This window comes from Cyprinodon tularosa, unplaced genomic scaffold, assembly GCF_016077235.1.
Source record: "Cyprinodon tularosa strain WSP-4 unplaced genomic scaffold, ASM1607723v1 ctg51, whole genome shotgun sequence".
Taxonomy (NCBI): domain Eukaryota; kingdom Metazoa; phylum Chordata; class Actinopteri; order Cyprinodontiformes; family Cyprinodontidae; genus Cyprinodon; species Cyprinodon tularosa.
The window spans coordinates 3,639,441-3,652,002 of NW_024039241.1; the positions used below are offsets into that span (position 1 = coordinate 3,639,441).

The following is a 12,562-nucleotide window of genomic DNA, read 5'->3' on the forward strand; positions in this document are numbered from 1 at the left end:
TTAGCTTTCCTGTCAAATTTGGTTTCATGTTTCAGTTCCCTTTCATTTTTCTGTTTCCCATTGGTACATTTGTTAGGCTACAACATAAAATGCAGGCATCATCTGTCATCCGGTAACAAAATTAGAAAGCAGAAGTCATATATGGGCTGCAAATTAGTGCAGAGGAAAATATAGGAATCCTATACATTTTGAGTCATTCCAAGGTTGAAAGAGAGGACAAAGACAGGGATTTCAGGTGCTCAGAAGAGAACCCATGTTTACTTTAACTCTGGAGTAATCACAACTGAGAAATTACTTTCATTTTGCTGCTTTCTTAGTGGATATTGCACCACAGATGTTGCATCCACATGTTTTTAAACCATGTCTTTCTGCAGGTTGTTTATCCTATATTACTTTGCAATGGACGGGTCACCTGTCCAGGATATAACCTGCTTTCCCCCAGTCTGCCAGAGATAGGCACCAGTAGGATGGATGTGAAGATGTGCAGATAGATCATGCATCCATAATCATACCGTAAATCAGTTTGTGTTCTAGAGTTTCAGTTTAAAAAAATGTATTCTTGATTCCAATTAAAAAGATATTACATTGAGAGCCACTTGTACCCATACCTGCTATGCACTTCATTGATCCTCGGATGTCAAGAGACAAATAAGGAATAAATATAAAATTTAAAATTCTTTTTACATATTAAGCAGTCTTTATAAATAAATACGTTATTAAAATGAATGTATTACGTAAAGATATTGTATTCTTGATATACTTCTGTTTGATCAGTCTAACGTACAAAGCTATTTCTGCATTATCTTTGATGGCTTGAAACCACTAAACCAAAACAAATGGAATTTGCTTCACATGAAAAGCATCCTGGAATAAGTCCAGATGTACTTCCGAAGGCCAGAATGTTGACACAGAGCCGGATCCAGTATAATCCAAGTCATTACTAAGGATCCATTGTTGAACCAAATATATGTTGTTCCAATTCTCAATCCAAACTGAACCAAAGTCTAAATACATTTTGTGGGAGGCTTGGGCTGTTGTTACATATAATCAAGCCACTCCTTGCTCTCTATTAAATACCCCATTCCCAGCTAGTAAACCTTATCATGTTTAAATTAATTTGAGAATATGATCTTGCCTTACCATTGAACATCTGGTGTAACCATTCATGATTAATCCATTACTGATAAGGTACAATAAATGTACTTCACCACATGCCAGTGCTGAATTCACCATGACTGCATTTTGCTTTCCCAGAACATGAAAACATACTGTAAAATTGTTGTTACAGCTTTCAATCTATTTTATACTCCCTATACATACGCCATGTTTAGATGTGTTTTGATGAATAGAAGAATATTTTCACAAGTTTTATTTGTTTTTTTATCAAATAAATTACAAAAAAGATGAACATGTAACAGGAAGACAACAAACATAAAAGGAGTACATACAATAGCAATACTCTTAACATTCTTTTCATTTCTTAGATTTAGACAATTTTATTTGTATACACTATGTGTACACAAAATGCAATTTCATTTTTGTACAGCTTTCAGGCAGTAAATGAGCAGCAGCTTAGCAGTGAAATAAACATTTCCATCACATTAAGTGCAGCAGTGATCAACTGTAAACAGTGTGGGAGAAAAAAACATGGTGCAAAAACGCATTGATATGGAAGTTCAGAGCATTAAATATGTATGGTGCAAATATGCAGGATTTTGGTTTGGTGTTATTAGTGTGATGCAGAGTCTGTAATATGATTTAGAGTTTTTTCAACAGTTCAGCTGTCTGATGGCGGAGGGGAAGGCATGCAGCGCTGGGATGAAATGTCTTAAATGGAGGGAAGAGGAGCCCCAATGATATTCACTGCAGTTCTCACTAGTTTCCTCCCTTTCTTCCAGTCTGAGGCGCTGCAGCCTCCACACCACACACTGAGACAGCTGATCAAAACGCTCTCTATTGTGCTTCTGTAAAAGGTGGTGAGGATGGGTGGGGGCAGGTGGGCTCTCATCATCCTCTGCAAGAAGTACATGCACTTCTGTGCCCTTTTGACCAGTGAGGTGGTGTTTACAGTCCAGGTGAGATTGTCTGTGATGTGCATTCCCAGGAATTTGGTTCTGTTGACCACCTCTACAGCTGAGCTGTTGATGATGTGGTTAGGCTAATTTTTCCTGATGTCAACGATGAGGCCCAACACTGTGGTGTCGTCGGCAAACTTCAAGATGTGATTGGTGGTGAACCTGGGGAAGCAGTCATGTGTCATCAGGGGCAACAGCAGGGGGATCAGGGCACAGCCCTGAGGGGAGCCTGTGCTTAGAGTGATGACATCAGAGGTGTTCTGTCCGACCTGGACTAACTGAGATCTGTTGGTGAGGAAGTCTAGCAGCTAATTGCAGAGGGCTGTATTGAAGCCCAGCTGTTCCAGTTTCCCTATCAGATGCTATTGGATGTTGGTGTTAAAAGCTGAACTGAAGTCCAGGAACAGCATCTACACGTGGGTGTTCTTCTCCTCCAGGTTTGCTCAGGTGAAGATCAGAGGAGATGGCGTCCTCAGTGGAGCGGTTCCGTCGGTAGGCTAACAGGATCGGGTCAAATGTTGAAGGGAGAGTAGAGACGATGTGTTCTTTAACCTCCCTTTCGAAGAACTTTATCACGATGGGAGTCAGCGCAACTGGCCAGTAATCATTGAATGAGGTGACCTGAGGCTTCTTTGGGACAGAAATGATGGTGGCAGAGATTCTACATAGCAAGGTTACCTCATTGTTATTTGCACAGCTCCTAGTATATTGCTGGTATTTTCCACAATACTTTAATTTCCTCAAATTCTTTTTACAAAGGATATATTTTAACATATAATCTTTTACTACATAAACAACACTTCACAGTAGAGTCAGGCATTTCGTATTTCTTAAAAACCATGATTTTTCTGGCTTTCCAAAGTGGATCTTCTACACAATTGAATATCTTGTGTTCATTATGCATCTTAAAGTTGACTGTTGCAGAAGTCAGAGAAGTGAATCCATCTTCTTTATGTTATTGCAACATCAGACCCTTCAATCCTTTAAAGCAGTGGTTCCCAACATTTTCTGACTTTGTACCCCTTTAGGCATTTGGTTTTACCATGAGTACCCCTCTCAGTCAAAAGTTTTGATGATTGTCCCAAAGTGTAACGTATAATAACCAGAGATGGCAAAAGTACTCACTTTCCGTACTTGAGTAAAAGTACAGATACTTGTGTTAAAAAATACTCTGGTAAAAGTGGAAGTACTGATTAAACTTCTTTACTCAAGTAAAAGTAACAAAGTACAGGCTTGTAAATTTACTTAAAGTATAAAAGTAAAAGTAGAAACCACTTTTTTCATGCCGTTGCCTACATTTTAAATGGATGTCTGCCAATAGGACTAGATCTCCGTTGTATTCATTTTCAATCATCTCGTCGTCCATGCTACTATGCTAACGCCACCGCCACCAAGCTGCAATGATTTGCCACCAATGAATACCGCCGAATCTGTCGATTCATCTTGTAGTGGTGCGTCAAATGCAAGGGAGATTCCCATCCAATTAGATTGAATTTGGTATTGATGACGTGAAAAATAATAACGGTAACTCTATTGAAATGATTCAAAACTAAAGTAACGAGCCAATTTTTTAAAATGTAAGGAGTAGAAAGTACAGATATTTGTGTAAAAATGTAAGGAGTAGAAGTAAAAAGTCGCCATAAAAATAAGTAGTAAAGTAAAGTAAAAATATCAGAAAAATCTACTTGAGTACAGTAACGAAGTATTTGTACTTCGTTACTTCCCATCTCTGATAATAACTGATTATAAAATAAAGACAATTTTATCTAATCTTTTATTTTGAGCATTTCATTATTTTTATGCTTTCCATCTCAAATAAAATAACAAATTAATATGTTTCCTGGAAGTTAGTAAGGAATCTAAAAAAATACAAAATAAAGTCATAAACTCTATTTATAAAACTGGAGCTGCTCTGAGTAACTCCCTTATAATCACTTATAGTTATCACTAATCAATTATTTAAACTTGAATAAATTTGGAAAAAAACTTATAGTCAAACTCGCTTAATTCATTTTACTTTGTTTTCATCAAGACACCTGAGCTGCTTTGATGAGCTCCAACAGCTCAGTGTGGAAAAACAGCTGATCCCAGGCTGTTCTCTACATCCAGCCTGTTCCTCTGCTTGGTTTTGGTGTGCCAAAGCTAAAGGTGAACTCAAACATATAATTTAAAAACTTACTTTCTGGTTGATAAAAGCTTGTTTAATTTTTCTAATTGAACTTCACAAAGCAAAACAGATCCCAACCCTATTTTATTTTAATACATAAGAAATTCAATGTTTTCATGTACCCCTTGCAATGCACTCACGGGCCACTAGGGGAATGCGTACCCCTTGTGGAGAATCACTGCTTAGTTCACTAAGCCACCCCTCCCCAACCTTAGCGCCTACCGAAAAAAATCTCTGGAGCCACTGTTCTGTGAAATCAGCATAACCCGTCAGACCAGCATATGCATTATAAATACACATGTGCATTATCCCTTTAGTTTATCTCCGTTTATCCCTTTAGTTTTGTACGAAAATACACCTTAAATTACCTCAACAGGCGTGTTTCCCTTTATTCATGTACAAAAAAGACACACACTTCAAGAAACACCAAAAAGTAAGTAATTACTACAGCCTTTGCTAACAAATAGACGCATACATTTAACCATCTAGATAAAAGTTCTCGTGGAAAAAGTTATTTCAGGTTTGAGTTCTGGGTTGAACATTTTTTCCATCATAATGAGTTAGCTACTTTTATCAATAATCATTCTGCATAAAATTGATATTTGCAAGTACTAATATCTAAAAAAATGCTTATTTGCTAAATTTTTATTAGAATAGTCATTTATCTATTGTTTTAGGTGAATACTGATTTGCATTTTCTCTTTACCCCATATAACAAAACATCTAGCTATGAAAATAGCAGGAATTCTGTACTTATCATATTTAAAACTAGTATATTGATGTGTATGATTAACCACAGTGTTTTTTCGTGGTCAAGTAATTGTTAATCTATGACAAATTAAAAAGTAGTGAATATTGAGGGTTTTACTGCTGCCACTGTCAGTATTATGGGGGAAAAATGGTAGGGGTGGCCAATGATTGGGTAAGGATGGCCATGGCCACCCCTGGCCCCCCATCTAGCTCCGCCCCTGCATTTCTAACGGGATACACGTCCGTTAAGGTGGTTTAAATTGTATTTTCGTACAAAACTAAAAGAATAAACGGGTATTGACTATGGGTATGCTGATCTGTCGGGGTATGCTGGTCTGACAGAGCACCGCCATGAGACCGTTACTTTCTGCTCCAGCATGCTGCCGCTTCAGAGAACTCCATTTCCCATGATGCTTTTAGCGCGTTGTTGCTCTCTGCTCCCATCCAGCCCACAATGCTGGTCCTCTCTAGCTCCCATGTATGGAGTGTTACATCATTTTTATAGACACCCACCTTCCCAGGTGATGACGCAGCGCGTGAAGGGAGTTAGTGAGGAGAAGGAGGAGGGAGTCATGGAGGGGAGAGAGAGAGAGAGAGAGAGAGAGAGAGAGAGAAAAGAGAGGGTGTCCCGTCTGCGCTGAGCTCAGACAGACAGCAGGGAACAGCTGCAGCACTCGGTTCGCCTTGGATCTCACTGCATTGCCATTTACATTATCAGGCGTTTCATCCACGAAGCCCACGTCTCGCAGCTCGGCCGAGCAAACTTCTCCCCAGCTAATCATTAAAGAAAATGGTGGACCGCGAGCAGCTGGTGCAGAAAGCCAGGCTGGCTGAGCAGGCTGAGAGATATGATGATATGGCAGCAGCTATGAAGTCGGTAAGTCTGAACCCAGCAGGACGAAATGTGCTTCTGTTTGCGCTTTATGGGCTCCATTTTAACCGCACTCACAAGCTGCTGTAAAATTACCGTAAATCTTTTGTATTGCGCTGTCATCAGCTGAGCTGCAGTTCACCCCCCCATCCTCCTCTGGTTGGGTCCAAACCCTGTTCTGCTCACTGGGCGGTGCCTGCATGCAGGCCTGGGCTCAGATAAGAGCCTCTCATCAGTGGAAAAGTCCTGCTGTGATTCATTAACATCATTTTTTAATATTTTCATTCATTTTCTGCTACCACCTCATTCCTTCTTTTTCCATTATGGAGCAAGAGATGCTCCATAATGATTTTTCCTTAGAAAAAGCCCATCAACTGCTGCCTCCTCCTCCACCTCCACCACCTCCTCCCCCTTACACCCACTCCCTCCTGTCTTGTCCTCCTCTCTTTGTCATAAATTATACAGATAACGGAGACGTACAAAGGCTCCTTTTTAAAACCGTATAAATGCTTTTATTCTAACAAGCCTGATTTATAGGAAATGCCGCCCTGCAGGAGCTGTTCTCTCATTTTAACAAAGATAGCAGCAGAATATTCTGTCATATTGCAGTTTGATCAGGTTCTCTCCTTTATCATCCTTTTTCAGCTGATTTAAAAGCTGATGTGAGGAGGATGCTGTGGATGGGCTGCCTCACATTAGCACTCCCAGTTCCTATTGGTCACTGCTGAGGACAAGTCCTTTGTCTACTTGTCTTCCTTCCTTCCTTCTTTTTTTCTTGTGACCCTTCTCTGGCATAAGGGGGCTCAAGAAATGCTGTGTCATTGGAACTTGCAGCCTCCTTTAGCCCCATTTCTGTTAATGGAGGACCATTTTTTCTGGTATGATGCAAGCCTCCTCCTCTTGTGCAAGAAAGAGGGTTTTAATTGATTAATTAATAAAAAAAAAATTATTATACGATCTCCTGTGTCAGTGAGGGCCAAACCCTGGCAGGATGTAAATGCTCACCCTCTAATCGAGGGGAATCCCTCACCCCCATGACAAACAGGGTGGACCTGTCACCCTCAGGTTAGCCCCATGAAAAATTGATATGGAGGTAGCTTCGTCTTTGAACTTACAGCTGACGAATGAATGCAAACTTGGACAGGTCCATCTTCTCTCCACCCATTTTCTGTGACGTCATCATCTTTCATCCTGACTGCATATTGAATGAGATAAGACTGCTCATGAAATATGAAATAGTCCTCACATCAGTTTTCTGTATGATCCCCCCCCCACATTAGTCACTATCCGATTAATTTTATCTGCTAATTTATACACATGAATTGTAAACTGATGCGTCCCATTCTAAATATAACAGTCCAGCTCAGAGTGATGTCACAAAAGGTAAAAAAGGTCATTTTGAGCCAGAGAGAAGGTCAATGGGACATGTGAACCTCCAGCGCAGTGATGGTTTTCACTTACACTGCACCCGCCCCTCCTTACATGCTCGCGAGAATATTTTAAAGGTCTCCAATCCCCCTTCTCATGCCCCCCCCCCACTATCTTGGATATGATTTCTGGCCAACTGGCATTAGCTGCACACGTGGCAGCTGGAGCTACTGGTGCACCTAATGAATGGATTGCCATGGAAACTGGGAATTGGGCATGACGAGTGAAATATTGTTCACCCTCTTTGCTGTGGAATAAGGATGGTCTGCAGCCAAAGGAGTACAGCTAGCTAATCTAATAATCTCTTTCCTCCAGAGAAATCATTATTAAAGATAATTCTCAGGGGGAGGATTTCATTGGAATCAGAGGCAGAGAAAAGGAGGTAGATGAAAAGAAGGATCTTTTTTCTCTTATCTAAACTAAAGAGCTTTCAATTATCAAAAGCCTCTTTTACAACAAATCCCCCCAGGAGTTGGATGCTTTTTTGCTGTCTCTGTTTCTATTTTAAGAGGACAAACAGTGACTTCAGCATTCGAGGTTAACCTGCTACAGTCACTGTTATCAGAGCCCCATATTTGCTAACTGAGGAGGAGGTGGGCTAACTTTGTGGCATGACGATGGCAAGCTGGCCAAAAGATTTAAGGTTAATGGCTCCTTCAGAGACACTTTTACTCAATCTTTGACACAAATTAGATAGGCTCAGCTGAATGCACCACTCAACAACAATTATTCTAGATAAAACTAAAGATATTTCACATGTTTAACCCACTGGGAGGTTTCTGACACTTATTTAAAACATATTTTATTTATTTTTCTTTATATCTGGCCCTACTTTTGGCTCCTCAAAGGCAGGGCCAGATTTTACACATTCCTGTTTTAGGGAGGTCTGAGTCAGCAGGGGGTTAAAGTCAACCCACCAAGCAAGGTAGTCACAGGCTCCCAGCCCTTTATCAGCCCACTTATTCGGGGCTTACCTGACATTGAAGGTTTAGGCTTTGGCTTAATTACAGTAGACTGGGTGGGTATTTTAAGGGTTTTGATGTCATGCCCATTTATATATATTTTATGTTAACAACAACCTTGGTTAAAATCTGAAAAAGTCCCACCAATATGTTTAAACTTAAACAAGGTTTCTGTCAGTTATTTAATGTCTAAAACTGCATCTGTTGAGTTTTCCACAGCGCCTTCCTTTATATCCACAATGTAGGTTTGAGTTTAAAAGGCATGTTTGTGTAGGATATCTACATCTGTTAATGATCTTTATGCACCAGAGGGTGGCTGCAGGTTTGTTTTCCATTAGAAGGGACTTCCAATTGAGGTATCGTTAAAGTAGACCCATCAATGCCTGAGATGCCAGTCCATCCTTATAGGTCTGAGTTGGCTTCACAGCTTGAGGAATTTATTTAGCAATGACAAGCCATGTCTTTGACCAGGATGCTTTGGGAATTGAGATGAAGACACACTGCAGTGAAACTATTTGTTAACTGAGCAATTTAAGGTAAACATTCTGTATGGTAATATCAAGGTTTTCCAATGAATCAAAAAGCTGCTTGGATACAATATTTGGGTAGCTGCAGTATTTCAGCTTCCATACATTAAAACCTTGCTTTTAAATTAATCTCTTTAGCAATTTCCATTGCCTTTCTATTTGTAAACTCTCATATGGTTGAGATCTTAGTTATCAACATCCTAAAGTCAGGAAGGGTGGTGAGAACTTTGTGATGATGGAGTAGACTGTCTTATTTGTGCTATCTGCAGTTATGGTGAAGAGCTTTTAAACTGAACAGATCACTGGACGTATTTGTTTTCTGTAGGGACTGTAGTTCCACTTCAGTTCCACTTCCACTTTAATTTATAGGGGAAACCTTTTGAAATATATCAATGATCATTCAGTGTGATTCTTTAGAATTCAAAGTATTTGCTGCCTGTCTTCCAGGTGACGGAGCTGAACGAGGCTCTGTCCAACGAGGAGAGGAACCTGCTGTCTGTGGCCTACAAGAATGTGGTGGGTGCACGGCGCTCCTCCTGGAGAGTGATCTCTAGCATAGAGCAGAAAACATCCGCCGACGGTAACGAGAAGAAGATCGAGATGGTGAGGGCCTACCGGGAGAAGATCGAGAAAGAGCTTGAGGCGGTCTGTCAGGACGTGCTCAACCTGCTAGACAACTTCCTGATCAAAAACTGCAGCGACACGCAACATGAGAGCAAGGTGTTTTACCTGAAGATGAAGGGCGACTACTACCGGTACCTGGCCGAGGTAGCCACCGGCGAGAAGAGGGCCACGGTGGTGGAGTCCTCAGAGAAGGCCTACAACGAGGCCCACGAGATCAGCAAGGAGCACATGCAGCCTACCCATCCCATCCGCCTGGGCCTGGCTCTCAACTACTCTGTGTTTTACTACGAGATCCAGAATGCCCCGGAGCAAGCCTGCCATCTGGCCAAGACCGCCTTCGATGACGCCATCGCCGAGCTGGACACCCTCAACGAGGACTCCTACAAAGACTCCACTCTCATCATGCAGCTGCTCCGAGACAACTTGACACTGTGGACAAGTGACCAGCAGGATGACGAGGGAGGGGAGGGCAACAACTAAAGGGAGGCCTCGCTTCCAAAATAGAAAAATAAAAAAATTAAGAAGGGCCGGTGGACTTTGGCAGCCGCTTTTGCCGATGAACTACCGCAGCACCAGTTCTTTATTTTTCCATGTGTTAAAAGAAAAGAATCAAAAAGAGAGGTGAGAGTGGGAGGTTAAAATCTTAGTTTAAATATATATAGAAATATATATGATAGTTGGAAAGGGAGGGCCTCCGTCTTCTTGGTTTTCTCTTTGACATTTGCCAAAAACCACTGATATGTCAGTCAATCAGCCTGAAGTGGTTGTTGTTGGATTGAAATGGCAGCCTCACACTGGCATAGGAACTGATCTTGTTCTGTCGAGATAAGCTGCTTACTTAGATTTTTGCGTGATAGAGATGCATTTGATTCACTTGAGAGAGAAAATGCTTGACTGGGGAAATAAAAAAAAAAGCCTCACAAGAAGACTAGATTGCATTGGTTCCTGTAGTAGATATGAGGTCCATGAAAGCTATTAATCAGACACTAAAACGTCAAAAAAAAAAAAAAAAAAAAGAACGGCTTACATTCTTACAGCACTGAATTACCGAATTGTTAAAAAAAAGTTTAAGTAATTATTGCTAATTAAGCAGATTTTGGCATCCTACAGATAAAGTCTGTTGTGTTACTGGAACCATCGATTCTTTTTCGGAGGTGAGGGTTATTAAAGGCAGAGACTTAACGAAACTAATTGCTAAAAGAAAAAGACAAAAAAAAAACAAAGATAAAAGCAGCTTCAGAGTTTGTGGTTTACTTCTGTGTTTGTTTTATTAAATGCACATGCCTACTATACTGTTTCTTCAGTGTAAGATGACAACAACAATAATATCGCTTCAATATTGTGCATGCTGGTGATGTATTTATATACAGTAGCTTGACTTTATTAACTTATACTGTGGGTGTTAAGTATTCATATGAAAACAGGCTTTGTCTGATGTTTATTTTTGATTCTAATTTATTTTTCAATTTTTTCTGATTTGCTATACCAAAATGGTGATCGTAAAAATAGACCTGTAATGGGCGTTGCTTTAGTGACATGCAATATGTGTATTTAATTTGTTAATGAAAGAAAAAAATGAATGATTAAAAAAAAAAAAAAATACCCACCAGTGCTTACTTAATCTTACCAGCTGGTGTTTGTCACTTTGAAGTATGATTATGATATATTTTCTTTGTTGAACAGTATTTAAAAGTACTTTTTTTTTTTTTTCTTTTCTGTCATGCTATCCAGATTTAATGATAATCGTGACGTTTCCAGGCTCGGTGTTTCTGTTTTGAATCCACTACATGGACCATGTTTTGTTTCTGACGGTATACTTTTCATTTTTTAAGTTTATTTCTTTTTATACCTTTCAGCTGTTTCCTGAGTGACAAAAATATCTTGAATGTGAGTCATTATGTAGCAGTTGCACAAGAATCGGAATAATAGCTATGATAATAAAAAAGAATATGACTAAATTATACATGCACCATTTCCATGGTGGTCTAGTGTATTGTTGTATTGTCACCCATGAGTACACTTTGCTTTTAGGAGGAAGCACTTCATTCGTAGGTCGTTTTATTGTTTTGTGTGCTTTATTTCTGTGCCTGTATCATTTTATATGCCTCATTTGCAAGTTAATCTCTAGCATTTAAAAAGGGAATATATTACAATATTTTTAAAATCCTGCAAGCATGTTAAAGATATGCACATCTAACACTAATGCACACCATTACATTGCAGGGAGAGCATTGATAATTCGGTAAAGGGTTCACCTCTTTAGAACAAACTAAATAAGCTGCTGAACAGATTTGTTGTCTTTAATGCTGCTACTTCTATAGATAATATATTCACATGGACAGCAGTTTTTTTTATATTTAATTTTCTAATCTCTGGTTTGATGGTTGAAAGGGGGAAACCAGAAGCCTTAAGGTCAGTAATTCAACCTTGCTCATGTATGCCAATTATGTGTCTCCATCATGAGTCAGCCTGCATGAGCTCACAGTATGTCACAGCTGCTTTGATTTATTTTTAAACGTCGCAAAGTGCAGAAGGTCTCCAAATGCTCGTTGGACAAACGGCTTGAAAAACCAATGCTCGCACAGCGAAACGGTTTGATTTAACTTTATATGGTTTCTTTTGTGAAGGTAAATAATGTCTGTGACTGTCATTCATTGCAAAGAAAATAGACATTTTTTGTTTTTTTTATTTTTTGATTGATTTCCTATGATTATTTGGCTGTTATTCTTAGGTTTTGTCTTAAATCCTTCTTTTAGTGACTCGGCATCATGCATGTACAAGTTATGAGGTAGTTTGATCAAGAGGATCTGACCTAAAGTTGAAAATGGGAAGCAGCCTGTATGGTTCAAGATCTTTGTTTGAGTTGCCATCTGTTGTCCATTAAAGTTATTTGTTTATTACTATTATTCTATATATTCATTTTTGTCTAATTCAGGCATGTATTGCCATCATGCATCAACACAGCTCACCAACTCATCTTCATTCTGCAGGGATAAATCTTTGCCTACACAGTGCCACACAGGAACTCACTGACTTTATATAACCCACTGTGGGTCTCATAACTAGTGTGTGATATATATGCATGCTTGGATCCACATTCAGGTGGGTACCGTACGTGTTGTATAAACCTGCACTGATGAATGCGCTGAGTGCTTGTG

At 39.6% G+C, this 12,562-nt stretch overlaps 1 protein-coding gene across 1 annotated transcript; it reads left to right on the forward strand.

Annotated features, from left to right (window-relative positions):
* Positions 1–5,611: 5,611 nt before the first annotated feature.
* ywhag2 (3-monooxygenase/tryptophan 5-monooxygenase activation protein, gamma polypeptide 2) lies at positions 5,612–12,307 on the forward strand. Its single transcript, XM_038303349.1, has 2 exons — positions 5,612–5,869; positions 9,228–12,307. Exons 1-2 carry the CDS (start codon positions 5,783–5,785, stop codon positions 9,882–9,884), a joined length of 744 nt encoding a protein of 247 aa, XP_038159277.1. The 5' UTR covers positions 5,612–5,782; the 3' UTR covers positions 9,885–12,307.
* The last annotated feature ends 255 nt before the right edge of the window (positions 12,308–12,562 follow it).